The sequence below is a fragment of the Jaculus jaculus genome, chromosome 5 (assembly GCF_020740685.1).
Source record: "Jaculus jaculus isolate mJacJac1 chromosome 5, mJacJac1.mat.Y.cur, whole genome shotgun sequence".
Taxonomy (NCBI): Eukaryota; Metazoa; Chordata; class Mammalia; order Rodentia; family Dipodidae; genus Jaculus; species Jaculus jaculus.
This window is the reverse complement of record NC_059106.1, coordinates 144,101,500-144,118,169: the sequence shown is the minus strand read 5'-3', so window position 1 is coordinate 144,118,169 and position 16,670 is coordinate 144,101,500. Positions and strand designations below refer to the sequence as shown.

Below are 16,670 nucleotides of genomic sequence, written 5' to 3'. Positions count from 1 at the left end.
TTAAACCTCATTGCAATACTGGCTCAAGAATATTCTCAAGTTGAAGTTACATTAGATTTATTGAAATGTGTTAAATTAAAACTGTAAACATTGCAGCAATGTTAACTTTATGTATTTATGCTTAATGTTTCTTTTTGTCATATGATTTTACAAATTTATTGAATTTTAAAATTTGTTAACAACTTCATAAATATACTGGATTTTATATTAAAATACAATAAAAATTCTTATAAAATTCTTATAAAATACTTATATTTTCCTATTTTCTTAATCAAAATATGTCATGTATCATTTTCAAAATTGTCAATATTTTATGGGATCAAAACAGAAAGAAATAGTGAAACAACCTACTTAGAGAATGAGAACATTTAATTTAGTCTACGAATGGTTTTCTATAAATCAAGATCATTAGGTGAATGTTTTATATAAGAGACATACTTTAGTTTCTATTACATCTTGCCTAATTGATCCACTGAATTTTAGAAATGATTAAACATTTTAAAGGGTTAAGAAAATGCTGTTTTTAAGCCATCCTATGAAAACACCAAGTAGTTACACAGTACTTAGTTTACACCAGATATCATAATATGGGCACTTACTTTTTGGGTGAAGTCATCCCTGTTTTAGTAAAAAGTGCTGGTTCTAAGATGACAAGATCTGGTGACAAATCCTACATTGGTTGAATATAAATTATTTTATGTAAGTATTGCATGACTAACTCAATATTTTACCTGGATTAATACAAAATAAAACAAACTTGGCAAAAATAAATTGTTTAGACAGAATATGCTGATACTGGAAATTTGCCCAAAGTACCACCTATATAATGAATAAGAATAACATCAGAGTAAAAAAGAAATCAGATAGCCTGATGCGGTGGTCTATGCCTGTAATCCCAGCAGAGGTAAGAGGATCGCTATGAGTTTGAGGCTGCCCTGAGACTGCATAGTATATTCCAGGTCAGGCTGAGTCAGAGTGAAATCCTACCTCAGGAAAAATAAAAAAAAAAATCAGATGTACCTTGAACAAATATTGTAGTTGTACCCAAAATTTGATAACACAGTCATATTATAAGCCTAATTGTCAAATAAAATTTATTTTCTTCTAGCATCTTTGGGGAACTTCTCAACAGCAATCCCTCTAATAACTTCAGGTCAGTACATATGATGTAAAATACATGAAACAAAGTGTTTATCTAGCTTGTAGACATTGGGAAAGGATGTGATTTATATCAGTAGTGCTTTCTAAAACAGATTCTCCTATTAAAATTCAAAAGGCATATTTTTTAGAATAGTATAATTTAGAACATCATGGAACTCATGCCTACTTAAATGTGTCAAGTATGTATAGTTCAAACTTTGATGCTCCTGATATACTTAGAACTTTAGATGATGTGCATATGATCCCCAAATATGAATTAGACCAAGTGTTCTTAGATATAAAAACATTTATGTCAGCTTACTAGGGATGAAAAGAGCCTGGAACATCAGCTCATGCCTGCAGTTCCAGTTAGTTGGGAGGCAGAAGCAGCAGAATCACCGGAGTACAGGAATTCTGGGCTGTAGTGTGCTATGCTGATCAGGTGTCCATACTGAGAACAGCATCTACATAGCAACCTCCTGGGAGCAAGGAGCCACCAGGCTCCCTAAGAAAGGGTGAACCAGTCCAGGTCAAAGTGAAATGAAGTTTAGAAGACCAATCAAGTGATGACTTTTGCAAATACGACGAAAGCTCAGTATTGACTTCAGTCTGTCAATGGGTCACTGCTGCTCAGAAAATTTAGATGTTCTCTTTCTCTCATCAATATCACAGCACTATTAAAAGTGTTATCTGAAAAAATTATTAAAGATTTGTATAATTTACATTATCTAACTTAAAATATGAAATTAGTCAGAAATAGAAAATGTATTAAAATTGAATATCAAAATTTGAAAATTAATCTTGAGTCTTCCAATGACCAAAACTAGCAAGCAACTATCTTTATCCTCTTGAATCATTGAGAATCACAGACATCTTCTGATTATATCAGAAATAATTCTAAATTATTCTAAATACATTTTATGCATAAATTAATAATAAATGCTAAATATTGTATTATCATAAAGATAACACTTTTGATGTTATTTGTACTCATGGACTATTTCTTTAAAATATACACTTGGAGTATATTCCACATCTCACAAACATTTTCTCATTTAATTTCCGTAACAGTGCATTAGGAGAATGGTATTTTTCACAATTAAAAAATATATGACATCCCATTACCAGGGTCACAGAGCTTGCAAATGTCAATCTTTGAAATCTTTTGCCTAGTTGATCCACTGAATTTGTAGAGGAGGTAACAGAAAGAATGTAAGAGCCAAAGGAAGGAAAGGACTCATTACAATACACTCTTCCAGACACAAAATGGCCGGGATATCCATTACCTTGCAGTGTTTGACACTACATACACAACACCATCTTGATAGTAAGAAAATATGATGACATCAAAATAAAAGAGAAACTGATAGGAAAAGGGGTCATGATGGACAGTGGAGTTGTGAAACAAAAAGTGAGGGGGGGAGGGAATTATCATATTTTATTGTCTATAATTATGGAAATTGTTTAAAAAAATATTTCCTCTGATACCAAGTGTGGTTCTGGTCTAAGTATATACCATGTCTAGAACCTCTCATTTATAGCCAAGGGGAATTAACGAATCATAATATTTATTTAATTTTCATTGATTAACATTTTTTAATTCAGAAAATAAAAAAGAGGTAAAACTCTCAACTCCCACTTTAATTTTAAAATTTAGTAATAACAATGTGAATGGACAGATTTCTTCATTATCATGATTCAGTCAGTCAACTTTATAAACAAGAATAAAAGTATCACATTGTACTTAATACATGTTTGTTTGCCAATGAAATCTAGATGTCAATAACTAAAATAAAACAAAAGATTTCTTTCTATATCTAGTTTATTTGGGTATGGGAGAATCAGATCTGGGTCAACAGGCTTTGAAAGCAAATTCTATTAACTGCTGACTTATTTCACCAGTCCTCAAAGATTTATTCTTATATCCAGATAAAAATGACATATCCTAAATTAATATACTAGTAATTTTAAATGTTAGCATTTTTTAATGAAATATTAAACTGAAGGTCAATAAATAAATTTCTAAGACCAGTTTAAAATATGTAATATTTATTTAATTAATTTATTTATTTAATATCTTTGGCAATTTCATAGATATGTATCATATTTTGATTTATTTGACATTTAATGTCTTCTCTCATTAAACGCTCTTATCTCCCTCCCACTTCTGCTGAACTCCTACTTTCCCAGTCACTTCTCCCCTGAAGTGACTGATTACCTCTCCCCAGCAACCATTAGGTGCTACTATTAGTTGCACAGGGCAGGTTATATCCTCAAGAGCCTGTCCCATATGCGTGACAGATCTCTGACTGCCTTTATCATGTGCAGGTCTTGTTCAAGTAACCACAGCTGTTGTGAATTCATAAGTGCAATGGCCATGGCTTGTCCACATGACAGTTCCACAGGCTTCTTTCCCACCCTACAGCACTCCAGTTCATCTGCCCTTATTTCACAGTGTTTACTGAGCCATGGAGAGGATGATATTGATGTCCCATATAGGACTGAGTACTCAATAGTCACTTATTTTTAATACTTTGACCATCTGAGTATCTGGTTTAAATGCTGCAACTGAAGATTTAAAACAAAGTACAAAACAAACAAACAAAAAAAGCAATAACTAAAGAAACTTTTTTGACTGAAACTGAGAGGAAAACTAACTGGTGCTATATTGTTAAACATTAGAAGGCCAGAAGTAATTTTTCAGCACAATTATATAGCAAAACAATAGTTGTATGTTCCCCCTTTGGTCTGTAACCTCCTAGTCATAGGCTTTTGATCTGGTTTACAGTAAAAGATCTGCATTCCTTCTTGATGAGCAGACCTAAAATCCCATAGGAAAGCTTTTATTCTCCTAACAGTCATGCCACTATTGTAACTGTGGGCATATCTTGCACAATAGGTCAGTACCAGTAACAGAAAGGGTCCACTGCAGGGTGAGATTATTAATTTTTTTTAAATGATTTATTTTTGCAGATAAACCAACAACTAGCGCTTCTTTAACAACTCCAGGTCAGTCTTCTTGTTGTTTCTGTATATTTTTAAAATGATGTTTCATTTTAGGGCCTTGAAAATGTCACAATAATAATGTTACCTACATACAATAAAAAGGAACTATTAACATATACATTTGTAGTTAAAGCTAGAGATCCAATTTTACTATAGTACTCTACTTTATTTCAAAACCATGAGTATTATCTGTTGCTAATAATATCACCATTATCAAAATGTTTCTATAATAGAGGCCAGCTTCATCAGATATTGTTTAACTTTTGAATATTTTCTTTGCATACAAGGTAAATGTACTTGCTCTCCTGCTAATGTGGTGCTGTTGCCAAACCAGTACAAACTAGCATTGGTTCATTTAGACAACTGTTTATTTTTTTTCCAATTAAGTATGTACTATGTGCCAGCTCCAAGTTTATATCTTTTGTTTGTCCATTTCTCTAAATTCTAGCAAATGGTCTACTATATTTCAAAAGGCTTTCTCTGGTCATGATCATCATGTTAAATGGCATAAGTGTGTCACCATCTATCATTTCCTATCCAAAGTACAGCAGCCATTCTTCTCTGTGGGTGCCCATCCTCAGACCCCCAGTACACATTTATACCACAGAGAGTACTGAATTCATGGTTCAAATTATGAATTGTTGACTTCATAAAACTATAAAAATCCATGAATAGAATCATTCTGTTATCCTCTTTGAATTCAATATTTTATAAAAACATGAAATGTTGAAAAGTTTAAATAGGATTTATGTTAGATGATTTTTCCCAATTCTAAAGCAAATACAAAATTCTAAAGCAAATACAAGTGCTTTAACCAGGAAGGCTAAGGTAAGTTAGGATGTTAGTATATAAGGTACATTATATTCCTTTTTTTTTTTTTTTTTCTTTCCCAAGGTAGGTTCTTGCTCTAGCCAAGGCTGACCTGGAACTCACTCTATAGTCTCAAGCTGGCCTTTAACTCACAGCAATCCTCTTACCTCTGCCTTCCAAGTGCTGAGATTAAAGGTGTGTGCCACTATGTCCAGCTTAAATGAGCTTTTTTTTTTTTTTTAAATTTGTGGTATTTCCAAATATAATGATGGGTTTATCAGTATTTAAGTCGACTCTAATTAGAAAAACATCTATTTATGCTTTGCTCTTCTTCTCCTTATATAAACATAATATATTTGGAAAAATATTATGAAAAATGTCCACTTTTCCATTTTAATATAAACAAACCATAGATATCCAAGTTGTGAAAATTTCCCCTTTGTGCAAATGGATGGTTTCTAAAAGTGAGAGTTACTTGAAATTAAACGCTATGACAGTATAACAATCTGATTACCAAGATAGCTTCTCAGTGACTTGTGGCAGGAACCCACCTACTGACTTTCTCTTAGCTGTAAAAGATGGCATAAGAAATACAATACATACAATGACTTACAAGGTTCAGAATTAATGCTAAAAAAGCAAAAAAGAGAATGAAAAGAATGCATTGAAGGGTTTCTTTGATGCTAGAGCAAGAGAAAACGTTCCTTACACATTCCCTTCTTTCATTTCCCAAATACACACTTGAGTGTGTTCCTCCCATTTTATATAAACAGCCTATATTCAAAATAAAGTTCAGGAAGTCATATAACAATATGAGGTTGTATCTTAATGGTAGAGCACTTAGCTTGCATGTGGCTCTAATTTCTGATCCCTGGAGTCAGAAAGTTAAACACTTATGAAATTTACATGAAAAAATATCTAAAAACTGAAGATAAAAATAGATGCTTTAGATGATAACTGAGAATTGAAAGGGAGACAATTCAGACACCATTATCCTATGGTCACATAATCGTTCACACAGAGGACAAAATCAGTATCAGACCACTTTTCCATCTTTTACTGACCTAATACAAAACAACAACAGTAATATTAATAGAAATTATATGCTGTTTAAAAATATTTTTAAACTGCATTAAAATATTTTATATTCATGTAATGCTCCTTTAAATCTGGTCATTTGTTCAGCCAAAAAATAAAGATAAATAAAAAACTGGAAACAAAACCCTTTTGTTTCCAAATATGTCATGTTATTGGAAACGATATTGAATTACATAATCAAGTCTGAAAGAAGTATGGCAAGGTAAATAATGTAGATAGGAAAGTATCATATCCCCCTTTTCACTAGATCCACGTAGTACATGAATCCTGAATCTTATTTCTCATTTATTCCCCTCATACAAGATACTATAGATTTATAGAGGAGAACGAGGCAATTAAACTTGAAAACTGCAGTTTCCAAGTAGTAATTTATTATGAATATGTCTTTCAGGGATGTTAAGTTTATTCTCATTTTTATGTGCCTGCAAGATAGAGTTTGAGAAAAATCAACAAACACATGCATCATATACCTGGCTTCAGTACGACTATAACTTCTGCTAGAGTATTTTTATATGGTGAGCAGGACAAAGTCCGTGAGGACTGTGTTCCATTGTGCAATGGCCTTTGTTGCCAATTACTGTAAAGTTTCACTGCCCCATTTGGACATGGAGAGGGGAGAGGCAGGAGCTAAGGTCACATTATACAGATTGATTTCCTGGCAACTGCAGTGTGCCTGAAGGAGCTGGTTTGGGCAATTGCTCATGTGCTTGAAAGCTCTGTTCGTTGCAGCTCACGCTTGTCCTAAGTTGCTGACTGTGCAGGCAATGACTGCAGAAACACAGAAGTTTCACTACTGTGGGCCTTCTCCATCTCACATAAAATGCAATCTTGCCAAAATTCCATGACGTGGGGGAGTTTGGAGATTGAAGAGAAAAGCATAATTGGTTGTTTTTGTCAGACATGATGCTAGGTGAAAGAATCTGAGAAGAAATATGTCCCTCGATTTAATTATTCCAAGACTGAGATGTAGAGACTTTATTGGCTAACAAATGTACATTACTAAGCACCCTTCACTAATTTAAAACACTCCTACTTACATGATATCAGGGATATTAAAATATTGCTTCATTAAGCTTATTTAAAAACTGGCATATGATAACAAAATAATATTTTAAATCCATTTATGCAACAACTAATATTTTCATTAGTTTGTTGACAAAAAATATATGCTAGAAGAATAGGTAAAATATCTTAATGAAATTCTAAAACTCATGGTACTTTCACAATAGTTAGATTCATATATTCTATTTTAATTTCTAAATGAGAGTCTCCTCTTTCTTCAAGAGCAATATTAGATAGAGTATTTATGAATCAGTCCTGCAAGTAAAACAGAGTAGAACTCAAGCAAGAGTACTTAATATTCACACCAGCAAATCCACAAACTTCAAATGACACATTTCTATTACCACCATCCATTACTCTCATAATTACAATTGTGACTAATGCCCATTAGTGATTTGATTACTACTGCTCAATATTTCTATGAAGCAGTAGTTTACTGCATGACATATCCATCCCCACCCTCATCTTCCACCATGAGAACTGCTTCAGAGCTGATCATCTTGTTCAACATGATTCCTCACAGGGCCTCAGTCATTGTAAAAAATGACTTTCTTATATGAAACAATATCTGAAAATTTTCAATGCTACTGCTTATAGAAAAAAAAACATTTCTAACATTTAAAATGGATTTTTAAAAAATTGGCGTCCTAAAACTTGGCCCCAAACTCTCCTAGGGTTGCTCTGTGTTTCATGAAAGGATGTGTTCCCATTACATCATCACATACCATGCTTTCCTGGGCACTTCTCGGTGTGCTTCAATGTCTACATTGAACATGACCTCACCTATGGAGATGGGTTTTGTCTCTTTCTGATTTATAGAACTTTTACATATCTACTTTAAAAAAATAGTCAATGGAACAGTTTTGTACACCACACCTCTGTGAGGCCTGAGTCTCTTGCACGACCTTTCATCCCCATGCTTCAAAATTCCATGACACAAATAAGTAAACAAGAAAAAGTTGAGGAGTGAATGAATGATCACCAATGTGATTAGAGGCTCTCAAATGCTGTCTCTTGCTAGCATGGCTTTGAAGTTCAAACTCTACCAGAAAAGAGAAATATCAAGAAGGAAGGTACCATAAAAAGCATTAAGACAGCCAAAAGCATCTTCCCAGCCGTGCCCCACATCTAGACCTGTAAATGTTGAAGTCATAGAATTTGACTGACTTCATTTTACCTGTGTATATAACAAGCATTTATGAAATGCTATCAAATATTACACATTTTCTAGGTTGAGACAAGATTAAATGCCTATCTTGACTAGCAGCTCTCAAGAATCAAGTATAATGTATATTTTCTTGAAAGAAAACATATTTGTTATCATTGTTATTATCTTAAATGGGGTTACTCTGCCATTTGATATTAGCTCAGATCATTATGTCCTATTTATGTGTTCTGTTGATCTCCCAACATTTATGTCCATTTTACTTAAAATTAGTATGAGCATACAATTTAGTTGTCTATATACTAAGTGATTCTGTCTGTAAGTATCCCTAGTCAAGTACTATCTTTATATATTTACTGATTAAGCAACTTTGATTTCCCCTATTGATTTTAGATAGCATAGAATATTTCAGTTTTAATTTTTTTATATTTTAAATCCCAGCAGATGGCAGTGCAGTGCTGGCTTTAGGATTAAAAACAATAACGAACCAGGAGTTAAGTACTTCAAGAAGCTTAAGCTATCATTGCTACTATAATACAAACAAAAATACTCAGATTCCCTCATTGCTCTGAAAAGTAATCATATATATTTTAACTTATGGGAATTTTTAGAAATGCATTTAAACTTTTGAAGTTAATTTGTACAAATATGTAAGTCTTGGTGCATTTCTATACCCACATCTATGGAAGCATGATAGTTGAAGGACAAGACAGACTCCAAGTGGCAAACAGATCAGATCCTGCTCAGAGTACAACATAACCCCTTGCAAGGATGCATTTGCATCTTAGCATCTTAGGCCCTGCTAATATAATATCTCCATTAAAAAGCACACACACACACACACACACATATATATATATATATATATATATATATATGCCATAGAAATCACCATTGGTTTTCTTTACTGCTCAAAGTAGCAATGGGTGTATAATCTTGGGTATTTACCTAATTTTGAAATGGGTTTCACTGATATAGTGTGCTTTGTAGAATGCAGACCACATATTATAGTTTCTACAGAATCCAGTACGCATTTATGAGTAAATGAATTGGCTACTAGGTGCTATAGATGACTCATGATAAACTTTCCAATGAATTGCCCCACATAGCACTTAATACCATGCTAAGTGTAAATTTAGAGTCTGACTGTCTAAACAGTAATATCAATTTATGAAAACTAAAATAGTAACATTCACATTTAACAACAAAGAAGGAATATTTCTGTTTCAACATTTAACATACTACTTATATATTTTTTGCATACAAATGATTCATTAAAAACAATAGATATTACCAGTGGTAATCGAAGTGTGTTATTACAATAACCTAAAATATCAAAAAATACAAAACAATGTCCAATTATTGTGTATGTCTCACTAACTGGTAATTAACTCTACTGTTCAAACAATTTAAATCTCTTTAAGGAAATTTCTCAATAGAGTGCCAATCTGGTTCCAGGCCTTGTGCTGATGCTTCCAAGTGTATAGCAACAGACTTCTTTTGTGATGGAGAAATAGACTGTTCAGATGGTTCTGATGAAGATAATAGAATCTGTGGTAAGCCCACCCACTCTTTCCTCTTCCTCTTCTCCTCTCTCACTGCATATACATATACACAGGCACTAAAAGCTCAACTAACTGAAGTTACTAAAAATAAGCTCCTCAAATAGCCATGTGAAACCCCTAATACAAAAAGTCTAGTATGGTAGTTTGAATAAACATCCCCCAACAGATTTAGGAGTTTATTACACCTCTTGGATTTCCAGCCACCTGGCTGGAGGAGCTGTATGTAGCTGGGGGGAGGGGGGTCCAGAACTAAGGACATTCCAATCTACAGATATGCAAAGCACCTGAGTTCCTCCTAGAGTTCCTGAAGTGCGCTGTGTAGTTTTGTTCTTTGGCTTTTGGCTTTCTGACTCTGTCTAGTCCCTTAAGAAGCGGGCAACTTCTTCTGCCACCATGGAACTTCCCCTGGATCTGTAAACGTCAATAAATATCCCTTCCTCCATAATTGTGCCTCATCTGGAAGTTCATCTCAACACACCTGAAGCTGTCTACTACAGATAGTAACTATGCTCTGTGCCTAAACTTAGTTATGGAATGTCATTATTTTTCATCCCTTCCCTATTTTAAAGTACCCTGAATTCTTATGAAAAGGAATTTGTTCTTGCATCCTTTGGTCTGTATATATGTTTGGTGTGTGTGTGTGTGTGTGTGTGTGTGTGTGTGTGTGTGTGTGTGTTTGTGTGTGTCTTCATATGTGTGAATGTGGGCACACATTTGCTACAGCACACATGTGGAGGTGAGAAGACAGTATTGGATGCCAGTCCTCACTTCCCCCTTGTTTGCGATCAGGTCTGACATTGTTGTTCATCACTGTTCGTGTTTGCAAGGCTACCTGGTCCCCAGCCCTTCTAGGTGCTTTTGTTCCTGCCCCCATTCTCAGCACAGATGCACTGAGATTATAGATTCAACTTTATGTGGATCTGGAGATGCACACTCAGGTACTTATGCCTGAGGAAAGTGCTTCATCCACTCAACCGTCTTCCAGACCTTACATGAAATTTGAACTAGATCTTTTTCATGAGTTCATCATCATCTTTTTTTTTTTTTTTTTTTATTTTTTAAAAATTTTTATTTATTTATTTGAGAGCGACAGACACAGAGAGAAAGACAGATAGAGGGAGAGAGAGAGAATGGGCGCGCCAGGGCTTCCAGCCTCTGCACACGAACTCCAGACGCGTGCGCCCCCTTGTGCATCTGGCTAACGTGGGACCTGGGGAAGCGAGCCTCGAACCGGGGTCCTTAGGCTTCACAGGCAAGCGCTTAACCGCTAAGCCATCTCTCCAGCCCTTCATCATCATCTTATGTCACCCATACCCACTTTAACAGCACCTCAATGAGCATCACTGTTTCCATCATTGCTTTTCTTTGCCTCTTATAATTCTATGAATAATGAAAACAGTTATGATGAACAGCTTCGTGCTCATAAATAAAAGTCAGTGTTTTGAGCATAAACTTTGGCATTTATTTTGAATGTTACAATTTTACTTTTATTATTATTAAACACTTCAGTAGCACACATAGTAAATCAAAAATGGATTCAAAGGGCTGGAGAAATGGCTTAGTAGTTAAAGCATTTGCCCGTGAAGCCAAAGGACCCTGGTTTGATCCCCCAGTACCCACTTAAGCAAGATGCACAAGGGGCACACACACCTGGAGTTCATTTGCAGTGACTAGAGGCCCTACTGTGTCCATTCTCTCTGTTTGTCTCTCTTCTATCTCTCTCTCTGCTTGCAAATAAATAAATAAAATTTTAAAAATGGATTCAAATGATATAGCCATAATTACTGTTGATATGTCTTTTATTTATAACTGGATTTCATTTCTTTTGAAGTTTGCTAGAAAGCAGTATCTAGCTAAAAATATTTTGTGTGTATCCTATCTAGGAAGATTACCTTGTAAATGTAATTATAAACTGTAGTCAATGAAAAGAACCATTTGGATAAGTCTAATCTTGGAAATGATAGTATAAACATGAGTTGAACCTGGTTTGGGTGTGGTTTTTAACCACTTATTTTTGTTTATATTTATGCCATCAGTCTCACAAAGTAGCTCAAGCTGGTCTTGAACTTACATGTATGTTTTTTTGTTCAATATTTTGCATCAACCTCCTGAATGCTGTTATTATATGCATGTGCCACCATATCTGGCTTTTTAAGGCCTTGCAAAGTTGACATAGATTAGGTCACAAAATGGGCTAACCTGAGGTATCCATATGGGCACTGCCCTCTCCCATCATTGATTACACAGTCCTCAACTTACTAGGCATTAACTGAGCATGGATGCTCCAATAGGGCCAAGCTTTTAAAAACAGCTACCTGTCAAGTACTTGCTTTATAAGACAGACACTTGGGCTATTTCCCTGTAACAACTCCACAAAAAGCTGCTGCTATTCTAAAGCGACTTCTACTAAGCAATCCCAATTCAAATGTTCTTGGATAAAATTCAAGCCTACAAAGTTTAACTATGTACTTTGAAGTGCACTCAGAACATATTGGAAAAAAAGTGCAGTCTACAGAATATTTTTAATCTACTTTATATAACTAAGTTACTCAGAAAGAAAGAAAGTGATCTTTATGTGATGGTTTTGAGGCATTATCCAAAACCTATTTTTAGGGAGAACGTGGTGCAAGTGTGCCATCATGAGGTAACAAAAGTGATGATGATTTCTATTTCTAAAATAATAATCTATGGTAATGTTAGATGCATAGTTTTAAACTTATATAATGAGGATCAACAAATTTAAATGCAAGACAAGACATAAGTGATGAAATAGCTGAGTCAAATTATTACACCAATCATTTGGTGTCTACTTTTATTTACATGGAGTAATTTTAATGATAAATTAATAATAATGCCTAGCAGAAACCATATGAGTAGTATGAATCCTCATTATTTTTATATAAATATGAACAATTGAATTATTTGCTTTAAAAGCGGTAATCTGCACTATAACTTAGTATCATAATTATATGTTTATTAAACCATGTAATATTATCTAACTTTCAATGTGACTCTCTTAAACTTCTATGTCCTCATTTTCCACTTTTTCCCTATATTTTCTTATTTTCCTCTGTATCTATTTCTGACAAATAAATGTAAACCATTTATGAGATAAGACAGTGGAAAATGCAGTCAAATAAACTATGTTTAGCCAACAAAACCTAGAAACATAGTTTTGTTTATTATTATTTCATTTCAATCACTAGGGGTGATGCACTCAGAAGTCTAGGAGACATCGCATGCCTCACATACCGCGAACTTTCAGCAGCAGGGTTCCACTTCCCAGCCCCTTTCAATCAATCTGCACTCACAGAAAAATGCATGCAACGGTTTTTGACCTTTGATCACTCTGCTATTGATTTTGCTTCAGCTGTGAGTTCTAATTCTAGTTTGTGTTATTAATAGAGTCACATTAATTTGGAGTTCCTCATACATCTTCGGTTTTTAGTCTTTGATTAGTTATGTTTCTATAACATAGCTGACTATAGCTCAAATAAAAAGTTCTCTTTAATTTTTTTTTTCCTTTTCTGATTACAATTGCATCAGCAAGAAAGTTCACTGTTAACTAAGCCATGAGGAGAACAAAAGCTGACTCATAGCCTTTAGGGCAAGGTGCAGGAGTATTTGAATGCTGGCATTTCTTCTCTTAAGTTGCATGCTCAAATGTTTGTGCATAACTGTTGGTGGGTGGGCATAGATTACATTGCATTTTAGTATCCTGGGGAATTCAATGCCCTGAACAGACATGCAATTAAAAAATAAACAGCCAGCAGAGGGAGCTCTTGGTTGGCCCTAAACCACAGCAGCAGGAATCCCAACCCTTTGCAGGCAGTATTTGTGACAGCTCAATATTCTGCTATTACTTGACGAATTTTCCTCCTGCTCAGAATTTTTTTATTTCAGATACTGTTAGAAGTTTCTGAGAAATTCAAACACTCTGTTCATTCAGGGTTGAATTACTTATGTTTTTTCTTTCTTTTGAATCCTGGAAATATATCTTGGTTTATTATGATATGAAAAATAAACTTTACTGGAAAGATTCTGAAATTACAGGAAAGAATATATAAGGCGGTTATCAACACCCTCCTCCAACCTGGAGTGATATTTTGGCATTCAGAACTTTTCTATTTTAAGTAATTATATATTCTTGTAATTTTAAGTACCTTCAGCAATATTATTTACTTTTGTTTGTACCAAAGGCCATTTAAAGCAGACTTTGAACTATAGATTATTTATTTCCAAGGAAACCTTGCAGCTTCAAAGAAAACTATACAAACAATTGGATCATATTCATTAGGATCAGGAAAATGTCATGGTACAAAATCCTAGCCAATTAAGGTAGTAGCAGTCCACTACCAACTACATCACAGTCCAAGAAAAATAACCACATGCAGAACTCTTTCTGAGGACCCACGTTCAACTCTCCAGATCCCCCTTAAGCCAAATGCTCATGGTGATGTAAGCATGCAAGGTCACACATGTGCACAAGGTGGTGCATACATCTGGAGTTTGATTACAGTGGCTGGAGGACCTGGTGTACCAATAATTCCTCTCTCTCTCTCTGTCTCTCTCTCTGTCTCTCTCGATATGTATATTTTCTACTTTCATTATGTACCCTCACCTACCAAAAGACCTGTGGGAATTGCTTAAGACTTCTAATTCCAAAATTATTTAAATTATTTCTTTCTAACATGACCCGTATCACAGCCACAGCTTGTGATGGAAGATTCTTGTTGGGTGGGTCTTCTGGATCCTTCCAGGCCACCACATATCCAAAGACAGAGGAAGCAGGTGCTGTCTGCCGCTGGGTCATCCGGTAAGCTCCTCTGTGTTCTGTTCTTCACTCTGAAAATCCTATCTCTTTCTACAGCATTTTTCAAACAATTATTGTTTTCAGTATCTATGGAGCAAAGTCCTACCCGCTGACCAATTGGTTCAAAGTTCCTCTTTCATTCTATATCATGAGAAGCTCTTATTTAATCGATATGAGCATTTTGGGGGGGCTGGAAGAAAGTTTTAATTTATCTAAAATGTTACCTCAAAACAAATGCTGTATGTCATGATGAGATTTGACTTCTTTAGTCAAATAAATAATCCAACTTTGTCTCCTTAAAACTAGTTACAACAGTTGTTCACAAACTCTCACTGTTGAACCAGCCAGCTTCTCTGAGTCCTAACACAAAAAGAAAAACTGTTTCTCCTTTTTTTTTTTCTTTTTGTTCTTTGGATGCCATTTGGAATCCTCAGCATGCTTGCCCTGACAGGTTGGGGCTTTTCTCTCTATTTCACAATAAATCTCTTTTGCCTTACTAAAAATGATAATAATAATAATTTTGCTATATTAGAGATTCATTAATATATAGTTTGTTTTTTTCCAATCATAACCAAATAAATATAAACACAATAAATTTCTGCAATTTTAGAAGAACAAATAAGTAGAGGAGAAATGTTTAGTGTATAGCAAGTCAACGATGTTTAGCTCTACATTAGCCTACACTTGATGTTATAACTGTCTTTAGCCACCTGGCATATGGTCCGGAACACAAATCTCATGTGTGAACTCAGACACATGGATATCTGTTTGATATAAAATTTCTGCATGTACATTGTTTAGAATTTATTTATTTTTTGTTTATTTTTATTTATTTATTTGAGAGTGACAGAGTGAGAAAGAGAAAGAGGGAGAGAGAATTGGCACACCAGAGCCTCTAGCCACTGCAAAAAAACTCCAGATGCATGCACCACCTTGTGCATCTGGCTTATATGGGTCCTGGGAATGGATCCTTGAACTGGGGTGCTTAAGCTTCATAGGCAAGCACGTAAGTTTTTATTCTCCCCTTATTTGGTATATCTTTGATTTTGAAAGTTTCTGTAATTAAGGGTTGGAGGGCTGGTTTAGCAGTTAAGGCATTTGCCTGCAAAGCCAAAGGCCACAGGTTTAATTCCCCAGGATCCACATTAGCCAGATGTACAAGGGGGTGCATGCATCTGGAGTTTGTTTGCAGTAACTGGAGGCCCCGGGGCACCTATTCATTCTCTCTTTCTCCCTCTTCCTCTGTTAAATAAATAAATCAACAAAAATAAAATTTTATAATTGACATAAAGTATTCAAGCTATATCAAGGACCCAATAAAAGATGACTGTAGAAAATTAGTGAAGAAACAAAAACACAATAAGTACATTGTCTTTAGAAATGTTTCACTTTAGGAGGTTCAGAAGGATACAAATATGTCTCATATTCTAAACATACAATATTCTATTCATCTTACTTTGCACAAATACCTGTGTTTTATTGCACAAAATTTGGCTTTCCTTACTCACAAGAGAGCAGTGTGTTATTGTTTCTCTCTTCTATCCTTTAAAACCAAACATTAGTGCTATAGGTTTAACACTCTCTGACAAAAAGAATTCACAAAACTTGCATAGGGATATAGGGACTTTAACAAAGCAGAGCTCAACCTTAGCTTCTCTGTGTTCTTCAGCGTTAACTCAAGTCCGTAACTGTCTAAGAAGCAGGCTAACCATCTTCTCCTGAACTGTCTCAGCAGAGGCAGAGCTGAATCAGGCAGTCAGCACCATCAGCCTTGCTCTCCCAAGCTCAGTAGTCGCTGAGGACACCTGATGCTCCACAGCTTGATCTCCTGGCCATCGCACACCTGTAGATACTAAGCACAGCTAAGCACAGGAGATCTCCCTTACCAGCTTATTGTACTCCTATGTCTCTCCCAAAGTAGTCAATATTTTCTAATGAATCTGTCATATTTCTTCCTATAAACTTATATTGGAAGATATGTACACAGATTTTAAGCCTGTAACAGTTTCTA

The 16,670-nt window shown here is 34.8% G+C and overlaps 1 protein-coding gene across 1 annotated transcript in view; it reads left to right on the top strand.

Annotated features, from left to right (window-relative positions):
* Tmprss15 (transmembrane serine protease 15) overlaps positions 1 to 16,670 on the top strand; it is a 113,967-nt gene that overhangs the window by 16,430 nt on the left and 80,867 nt on the right. Inside the window, exons 5-8 of the mRNA XM_004654547.2 lie at positions 1,109 to 1,153; positions 4,114 to 4,149; positions 9,706 to 9,837; positions 14,554 to 14,662. Coding sequence (XP_004654604.2) covers positions 1,109 to 1,153; positions 4,114 to 4,149; positions 9,706 to 9,837; positions 14,554 to 14,662 — 322 coding nt within the window. The remainder of the gene's footprint in view (positions 1 to 1,108; positions 1,154 to 4,113; positions 4,150 to 9,705; positions 9,838 to 14,553; positions 14,663 to 16,670) is intronic.